The 9,616-nt window shown below is 50.4% G+C and overlaps 1 protein-coding gene across 4 annotated transcripts; it reads left to right on the forward strand.

The window, feature by feature from the left end:
• Positions 1-4,362: 4,362 nt before the first annotated feature.
• RPL38 (ribosomal protein L38) lies at positions 4,363-8,662 on the forward strand. Of its 4 annotated transcripts, none has more exons than XM_031685694.2 (5): positions 4,363-4,458; positions 4,670-4,705; positions 4,871-4,931; positions 8,084-8,206; positions 8,592-8,662. In XM_031685694.2, exons 2-5 carry the CDS (start codon positions 4,703-4,705, stop codon positions 8,615-8,617), a joined length of 213 nt encoding a protein of 70 aa, XP_031541554.1. In that variant the 5' UTR covers positions 4,363-4,458; positions 4,670-4,702; the 3' UTR covers positions 8,618-8,662. The 4 variants fall into 4 exon arrangements, with proteins under 4 accessions (XP_031541554.1, XP_015090734.1, XP_031541555.1 ...); XM_015235248.3 differs by having other exon boundaries at positions 4,431-4,552; XM_031685695.2 differs by lacking the exon at positions 4,363-4,458 and adding an exon at positions 4,476-4,494.
• The last annotated feature ends 954 nt before the right edge of the window (positions 8,663-9,616 follow it).

Below are 9,616 nucleotides of genomic sequence, written 5' to 3' on the forward strand. Positions count from 1 at the left end.
ACCCGTCCTTGCTGGCCAGCCAGAGACCCACACAGAAGCAGCAGAAGAGGATGCTGATCCTTTGGGCATCCCAGAGCCAGGGCTGGATACCAATATGAGTAACAGCCATGGGGCGTGAAGACAGTGGCCTGGGCCCGGGAGAAACTGGCCACAGGTGCAGAACGGAAACCATTATAATAAAGAATATGCTCTTGGTTTTGTCCTTTCAGTCCAGTGGCTCTCAACAAGGAGTGATTTTGCCCCCCAGGGACATGTGCCAATGTCTGGAGACATGATTGTTTGTCACAATTATGAGGGTCTGGCATCTGATGGGAAGAGACCAGGGAGCACTAAACATCCTACAACGTTCAGAACAGTCCTCCTCTCCCCCCAAAGTTAGCAGTTCTGAGTTTGAGAAACCGTGTTCCGGGCCACCCATCCATGCTTTGTGGCTTTTAGCACAGCGGTGGGGAAAACATTAAACCTGCATCCCCTGTGAGCACCTGAGGTTCTCCCGGACTCTTTGGGGGCTGGAGGAGGGGAGAAACCTGCATTCCTTTAGTCTAACCATCTTGGGTTCCCCCCAGAAGCACCACCCCCAAGTTCGTACTCCGCTTCCCTCTCACCCTCCCTCCCTCCCTCCTCATCCTTTTCCCGAGTAACCAATTTCAGCCGGAGGGACTCCACACTCTTCTCTGTTGAAAACCTCTAAGGTTCAATAAACAACCCCCTTCCAAGATGGTTTAAAGGCCAGCCCTGCCGGCAGCCAGAGGCATGGGCCTCTTGGGGGCCTCTTAGAAATTATATGAGATGGTAGATATGAGAGCACCCCGTCAGGTATGAAATACCATGCAAATATTACCTCTAATTTATGTAAGTGCTCTCAGCCAGAGGTTTTTAGGATTCAAGGCAGAAAGGGGGCTGGTTTCTTCACTTTCCATTCCCAGTCATGGCCTCAGCGCCCTCGTGTGGTGACTCATGGGAACTACATCCAGGGCAGGGCAGGGACTTTCGGATCCCAGGAGACAGGCAGGATGGCTCTGACTGTGGCTTTTCTAATTGTCCCATTTAGGCTTTCCAGCAGCCCTGTGAGGGAGGAGAGAGAGGCAGTATGACCCACACACATCCCTCGCTTTAGAAATAAGTGAAGGAGGCCAGATTGGAACCAACCACCATTTTTTGCAAAATGATGCCAGGCATGGACAAGCCCACGGAGCAGCAGAACGTGGGAAAGGCAATTTGGGGATCCATTCCTCTACCCCTGCCTCCCGGCATTCATGGAAACCATGAGCTCCCCCGCCCAACCCCCAGGAGGACCATCGAACTCCCGGCACAGCCCTGGTTGCTTGGGACATGGGTTGGATGAAACACCAAACTGCAACAGCCTGGTTATCTCCAGAGCCCAGCCCAGGGCCTGGCACAGGGTAAGGGTTCCTTAAACATTAATTGAGTTAGTGGGATGAACTGAAAGAGAGGAAACGTGCAGGCTCGGGAGTTCTTCCTACCGCCTTCAGACCATGCCATGGGTCATACCGGTCCCTACACCCCTGTGAGGTCAGTGCTAGTATATTAGCCAGTCCTGGTCCTACTTCCAACGTCTCCTGAAAGCTGAAGAGAAATCTGAACTGGGCAACCTTGGAGGGGGTGGGCAGGTGCCTTCTTGGGGGAGGGGGAGGAGGCTGTGTGCCTTACCTGCTGTAGACCCACCTGGAGCCCAGCAGATTGATGGAAGGAAAGGCGAGAGAATGGATGCTTCCCACAGCGCTAGACGTGCCCTCTGTCCTTCTCCAGCTCTCTGACCCCATTGGTTGAGACCCTCCTGCTTGGTCCTTGGGCAGTGACAGTAGACCCCACCATCCCCACGGCCACCAGACATTCCAACCCACCCTCCACGCTTCACAGCCAGAGTGACCTGTAACAGCAAACTGGGCCATGCTGTGTCCTGCTGGCAAGTCCAGGGGCCTTCATCTCCTACGAGATCCTCCCCTGGGCCCCTCATAGAGTTTTCCAACTTGCGTGTGTATCAGCCTTACCAGGGAAGCTTCTGCTGAATGCAGCATCCCGTGCTCCAGCCAGAGACACAGCCTGTCCCACTGAGGGCCGGGGCTTCGGCCCTTGTTTCCAACAGTCCTTGCCACACTGTGACATTTGGGGCTCATCTTCCCAGGAAGCACAGGAAGCCTTCCCTCCAGGGCCCTCACCTCACCTTCCAGTGGCTGCCTTGTATTTTGCTATTTGTCCCCCTTGAGGAGCTGGAGAAAGCCTTTGGTACTTGAGCAAATTTGCCTTTGTGTTTTGTTACCCTCCATGTTTTCCTATGCAACTCAAGAGGGTAAATGTCCATCTCTGGGATCGCTGCCAAAAGAGAGATGCAGCCCCTCACCCTGTCCCTTGTCCCTGTCCCTGTCCCATAGGTCCTTCAGTGGGGAGAAACACCAGGCGTTCACTCAATAAATATTTTTGTGGACTTACTATGTGCCAGGCACTGCTCTGTCCAAATTAATCCCTCCATGCGTTCCTCCATCCCTTCCTCCACCCATTCCTCCATCCTTCCATCCTTCTATCTCTTTCTCCATCCCTTCCTCCATCCTTCCATCCTTCTCTCGATCCCTTCCCTCATTCATCCAACCATACTTCCATCAATCCATCCACCCTTCTTACAGTGAGTGATCTCAGATGCTGCATCCGTCTTGAGGATCCTACGGGTCAGCACTGAACACCTGCTATATATGGATGAGTACTGCATTTTGAGAGTTATCAGCTCCAAATGGAGTTTGGAACCTCACACGGGACCCCACTCTCACCTTTAAAGAAAAGTTGATGAAAATGAATGAAGAGTTGAACACTGCCATGCAGTCTGTCAAGAGGTGCGTGTGAGTAACTGCTGCCTGAGTGATGAGTGACGGGGCAGAGGTGCAGGGTCCTGCCTGGAGGAAAGAGGGAGCTGAGCTCTGAGGATGAGCAGGACTTAATATCAGAGGGGATGGCACAGGCAGATGCCTGCAGTCGGAAAGCGCCCAGCACACGAAGAATCCAGTTGGTTGGGCCGAAAGGTTGCTTTGGACACAGCAGCAGGCAAGAAAAGACCAGAAAGGCATCAGCCTGAGATGGAGGGGGTTGTCCCAGCACGAGGTCAGGCTAAGGGGTCTGGGAATCTCAGATTAAGCCCATACGAATTAATTTTTCCCACTGTTAACACTCAGATGCATCTGTAGTTACAGAAACATAATTTGGTTTCTTTGAAAATGCTCTCTAGTACAATTAGAGGATTTCGTGATCTCCCAGGGGCAAGGACTGTTGGTTTATCCTTCCCTATATGTCCAGCACCTCTAGGAAGCTGCTTAACCTACGCTTGTCTAATGGGAGGGAAGGAGGGTGGGAGGAGAGTGAGTTCAAAGTGAAGTTCATGGCAAAGGACTCTTTCTCTTCAGGTGGGCTGCTCTATAATGATGTGCACAGGACAATTACCTTCTGCTGTGCAGTTATTAAATTGGCAGGAAAACAAATATAATAAAATGTAGACATTTGTAGAGAGGTTAAAAATAAAATGAAAGTGGAGGATAAAAATAAAATCGATAACCTCAAGTTTCCCAGACCCAGCCTGGAAAGATGTTCCCTAAGAGTTTAGGGTAAATTTGTGCTGAGAAAATAATGCCAGGGATGGGATGAAGGCTCGAGAAACCAAAGGGGCAAAGGGAATGCTGCCTTCCCAGAGCTGCCAGCCTGCTTCAGGTGCACAGTCTCGCGAGAAAGTGGTGAGGAGTCTGGGAGCGTGGGCTCAAGTCCTAAAGTCACCTCTCCCAGCAACAACAAGCCTCCATTCTCCTGTGGGTAAGACTGGGGTAACGCCCTCTCACAGGCGCACCTGAGGATCACAGAGGCCCCACGGGTCAAGCGCTTGGCACAGGAGCTGCCCGATGTGAATGTTCCAGGAATGTCAGTATTGCAAGTTTTGACTTGCTTTTATTGGATCAGTTTTTAAAGAAATTGGAAGCAGGAAGTGGGAAAGCTCCAGTAAGTGGAAAGAAGAGAGCGAGAGGGCCCTGCCCATGGTAGAAGAGATGTCCGTGGAAAAGGAGACCAGGAGGAAGAGGGAAGAACCACCAGAGAGAGGTTCTAAAATGTATATAGGAGGGTCCCTTCATTTAAATGAGAAAATCCCCTGGGTAGCTGCCCAATACACAGGTCTAATGGAAGTAGTGGATGATAAGGCCTAACACAGGTCTTCAGGGGTGGAATTTGGGTAGAGGGTTGGGGTGAGGGTAGCGAGTGGACGGAGGAAGCGACCTATTGTTTTCAGGGAGGTGCACTATTCATCTAGGCCAGAAGGGGGCAGAGATGCAGCTATGGGAGGAGCGAACGCCTAAGGAATCTTGATCGTCTACAGACACCGTACCCAGCTTCCTCCGGGGGAGTGTTTAACTGACCGGAAGCGGAAGTCTCTTCCCTTTCCGTTCTCCTCGCTTCTCGCCGCTCGCAGTGAGTTTCTCTCGGGCCGTACGTGGGGAATGGAGGGTAATCCGGGGTAATCCCCGGCCAGGAGACATTTGGGGGCCTCGGACCTGGATCAGAGGTGCAGGGGAGGAGGATGGAGTTCGATGGGGTCGGCATTCCGGGGATGCGGGGAAGGGAAGCGGGGTAGCCGCCGGTCCCCCCGCCCCGTTGACGCCAAGGCTTATCTTCCCCGCAGGTACCGGCCGCGCGGTTTCCGCGTCTCGTCATCATGGTGAGTACGACCCCTGCCTGGGACCTTCCCCGGGGGATGCGGGCCCCGGGGGGAGAGCAGGGGCGCCTTTGCGGGGGTCTCCGGAGGCCCGAGAGGGGCAGGTGGACTTGACCATCACCAGAAAGCGTATCTCTGCAGCTTATTCCTGTTCCCTTTGTATTACAGCCTCGCAAGATTGAGGAAATCAAAGACTTCCTGCTCACAGCTCGGCGAAAGGACGCCAAATGTAAGTAATTGCTCTGAGGGTCAAGATAAGCAGTTGTGCGCAGCGCCGGGCCTGCACTGGTGCTGCTGCTGGAGCGCCTTCCCCGAAAACGCCAGGCCGGGGCCGGGGGGCCATGTAGGCCCTTGCCTGCTGTCTGGGAGCAGTGCTTTAGTCATGTCTCCCGCAGAAAAGACTGTTGGCCAATATTTTACCTTCCTTGGTAAATTGCAGACGTCTAAAGAGCCGGTTTGAGTTCTATTTTGTTTCGTTGTGTGCACGGTAGGTGCTCTGAACGGGTACATTACTGGATTAAACTCTGGAAATACGTGTTCCGTGAACCCTCGCTCTGCGCTGTCATGGGCTGAGCACAAGCCCTGCTCACAGTGAACTGAGTAATTACACTTACATGCGTATTAGTTTCCAAGCTTGTTAACGAAGAGGGAAGTAATTGGCGCGTTAAAAACATAAAGCGGCAAGTTTTTGATAGATGTGTGCCAGCCCCAGCTGCTGGTATTCTGGGTTTTTTGTTTGGCGGGGTGGTTTTACACAAAATGTGGATGGAGATTCTGCTTTTCTCCCTTTGTTAATAGTTGAAAGATGTTTGGGAGGCTTGTGTCTAATGCTGGGTCTTGAATTCGTATGTTGTGTTACTTTAAACCAGGGTCGTCTTTTTAGTTTTTTTTTTCCCCCTTAACAGGGGCACTGGGGATTGAACCCAGGACCTCATGCATGCCGAGCACTCGCCCTACCACTGATCAGCCGCCCCCACCCCGTCTTTTTTGTTGCATCAGATAATCCATATTACAGCTCCCTTTCCCTCTTAAGGATTTGTGATAAAGAGAAAATTGGATAATTTGTGGAAGTAGGGTACTCTTGGAGCTGACGTGTTTAGGTGGGCTAAGACACCATTTCTCACGCCCTGTGTCAGTGGTGGAGTGTGTGGGAGAACCTTTTGGGGGTTCACGGAGCTACAGGGAGAATTAAATGTCCCCGTTGCCTGAATCAGGCTGCTGCCTTTGATCCTCTGGTGTGTATGAACTGGTGGCCTTCTGTGGGGACAAGTAGCATCTGGTGGGAATGTCTGCCCTGCCCAGATTGTGGGGACCGCAGGTGACAGTGTGCTTATGTTTTGTGTACTGTCAAGCACAGAAAATTATCAGGTCAGTTTGTTTAAACCCGGGAATTTGTAGTCACTGCCTGGGTTCAAATGCCAGCTCTACCAGAAGGTAGCTGTCCTCAACAGGTTAAACATGACATCACTGTTCCCTTCCGTTGAAGAGGGAGTGATAATGTCTCCTAAGATAGTTTTTCTTTATAGTTTTAATTGTAAAATACACATAACATCAAATTGACCATTTTGGGGTGTACAGTTTGCTGGTGTTGAGTCCATTCACATTGTTGTACAACCATCATTTTCCAGAACTCTTCATCTTGCAAAACTGAAACTAATGTATTAAACAGTAGCACCCTGTTCTCTCTCCCTCCAACCCCTGGCCACCACTGTTCTACCTTGTCTCTCAGTTTGACTACTCTAGGTCCCTCGTGTAAGTGAAATCATCCCTTCATGACTGGCTTACTTCATTTAGCAAAATGGCTTCAAAATTCATCCTTGTAGAATTTGTCAGTTTCCTCTTCAAGACTGAATAACCGGTGGGGGGGGGGTGGCTCAGCGGAAAAGTGCGTACCTAGCATGCACAAGGTCCTGTGTTCAATCCTCAGTACCTCCGTCAAAATAAATAAGTAAATAAACTTAGTTACCTCCCCAAAATAAACAAAACCAATAAAAATAAAATTTTTTTTTAAAAGGCTGAATAACCCATTGTGCGGAGGTTCCACTTTTTGTTTGTCCATCCATCCAACGACATGGGTGGTTTCTGCCTTTGGCTCTTGTGAATAATGCTGCTGTGAACGTTGCTGTATAAATCTCTCATCCCTGTTCTCAGTTCTTTTGAGTACACACCCAAGGGTAGAATTGCTACATCATGTGATAATGTTGAGCAGGCACTTTTAAGAGATGCATGTGGCTGCCCTTGCGGGAGTTCAGTTAGTTTGTAGGAGCGCTGCAGCTGCTGGGGGCAGCGTGGAGTGCGTAGCTTTAAGAGGAATGTTAAGATGGCAGAACAGGTCAGCTTGCATAAACACCCCCGTTTCTGCTTTGGTAAAGCGCCTTGGGCAGGCTCAGCGCAGAGCTGCTTCCCTGTCCCTTCAGCAGTGACTGGCGGGAGTGGGGCCGGGGCGGAGTCCAGGTGAGCCCGTGCGGTCTCTGACGCTCTTGGTGTTTGTGTCTGGTCAGATGCTTGGGCTGAGGTCCCAGCGGCCACGTGCAGTGCTTCGCCACCCTTTTCTCCGTTGGGACTTCACTGCTTTTATAACAAGTTGTTGAAAGTGTCTCAAGTGTTTTTTGTTTTGTTGGGGTTTTTTGAAAGTTCAGAGACAGGACTTTGACAGGTGCTTGACGTGACTAACCGACGCCTGGGAGGCGGTGTCTTCCCGCAGCCGGAGCCGCTGCCGGCCTCGCGGAGGTGCATGGGCACCTGTCCGGTAGAAGACCGTTAAACTTCAGACCTTGCACCATTGAATTTGGGGTGCACTTGGGGCTCCTCATTGTCTGAGCTGTGGCTCTGAGATACAACTTTAAACCAATAAAGAGCCCAGAAAATGGGTTCTGTTCAAATTGTAGGAAAAACTTCAGCACATGCTCCTTATGTCAGGTGCGGGGGGTCCTGAAGAATGAGCTTTACCGTCACCCCAGGATGTCATCTCATACGCAGAGAATTGGCTTCTAGATGGGGTGGGGTGGCATGTTCTTGATCCCAGCAGATAATCCATCTCCTTACTTGGTGAACTACGATCATCCCTTAAAGTTGGGGGGGTACAGAATGATCTAGGATGTGTTGAGTGTACTGGCTGCTACCTGTGTTTTACATAGAAACAGTGAGCCCCGGGCTCTCGAGTATTAATATAAAGGAAGCACAGATTCCTGGCACTTAAAATCCTGAGATCTTGGAGGGACAGGGGTTCTTGTTTCCTGTTTCAGCGGAGACAGCGGAGGGGGGAGAGCACAGCCCTGGTGGCGGTTGCAGCCATAAGTGCCACTTTGTGCCTTAAGTATAAAGCAGGTGGACGTGCGACATCTGTTCTGGGTTAACGACTGATTCTGGTCTCTCTGGTAGCTGTCAAGATCAAGAAAAATAAGGATAATGTGAAGTTTAAAGTTCGATGCAGCAGATACCTTTACACCCTGGTCATCACAGACAAAGAGAAGGCTGAGAAGCTGAAGCAGTCCCTGCCCCCAGGTGAGTGAGCCGGAAACCCAACTATACTTCAGTTTTAATAAGTTTTAGCTACGCAATTTAAAAAAATAAAGGCAGCTGAGAGCTGGGGGAACACTGCCTGGGGAGCCCAGAAGGATTCCTACAGCGGCTGCTTCACAGTGAGAAGTCAGCCAGCACTGCCGGGCTTCATAAGGCTGGTTGGGACATACTTAGAAAGGCTGAGGGAGGGAACATTTTTATTATCCAACAGTAACCACTAACTTCTGACACATTAAGCAGAGCCTCTCTGGTGGGCTTTCTGAGCTTTGTGAGCCCTCTTAGCTTAAGTAACAAAATGCAGACAAGCAGTAGTAGCTCAAACAAAACGTGTCTTCCGGGTGACTCACACTCATCTCTTTTCCTCTAGGTCTGGCAGTAAAGGAGCTGAAATGAACGAGGCACGCTGAATTGAACTGTATTAAAATTTTTAAAAATTCATAGTATGTCCTTTGTCTTTGAAGATGGGAAGGGAAAAGTTGCTCGGTAATTGCTTCTGGTGGAAACAGGTTGGGAGGGTTCTGGTTCCTACCTCGTTGCATCCCCCAGCTCCTGGGCTGTGGTCCCAGTGGGCGGATAAAGCTTTTTTGTCTAGGTTTGAAAATAAATAGATGGAAATAGGCAGTTAGAAGAGCCAGGTTTTTGTGGAAGTGAGCCAGTCTGTACTCACGAGATTTAAAAGTCGCTTAGGTAAAGTGAGCTCCCTGGTAATGAAAATGACAGTTAAAAGGAGGGGTTGACCAGCCTCCTTGGAAATGCAAAGTAAGCCGTCTCATCCCCAGAGTCTGTCTCACTTCTGTACCTACCAGGTTGTGTTTCTCGATGCAGAGGTAGGTGTGTGGTAGTGTTTTTTTTCCAGACTAAAACATGTACTCAGGCAGAGAAATGAAAGATTGACTTTTGTGTGTGTTCCTGAGTGCTAGTCATGATTAAGTGGAGTTCTGAAACAGGGTGGGGGTGCGGTGAGATTGATGCAGATGGAAGGATGATTTGGGTAAGGGGGTCGGAGAAGGAACCTGGAAGCTAACAGTACACATGAGTGGATGTTAGCCTAGCAGAATGGGCCAAGCATCCAAGGAAAAGATGTCCTAAGGCCGGAAAGGAGACCTTGGAACCGAAAGACTGGTCTAAAATCTAGCTGATGTTTAGAGGGAGGAGCCAGAGATCTGACCCTGTGGTGGTGGCTGTGTTAGTGGGACGTGAATCTTGGGTTCACAAAGGCCCGAATCTCAACACCAATGTAGCAGTTTAGGTCCCAGGCCTGACTCCTTGGGGATCAAGTCCTGCTTCTACCACTTGCTAACTTGAATGATAGTTGAGCGGTTACCTCACCTCACCATGCACCAGTTACCAGTCCCGGAGACAGCTCCGCACGTTTCTGCCACTGCATCTTGG

This window comes from Vicugna pacos, chromosome 16 (assembly GCF_048564905.1).
Source record: "Vicugna pacos chromosome 16, VicPac4, whole genome shotgun sequence".
NCBI classification, from domain to species: Eukaryota; Metazoa; Chordata; class Mammalia; order Artiodactyla; family Camelidae; genus Vicugna; species Vicugna pacos.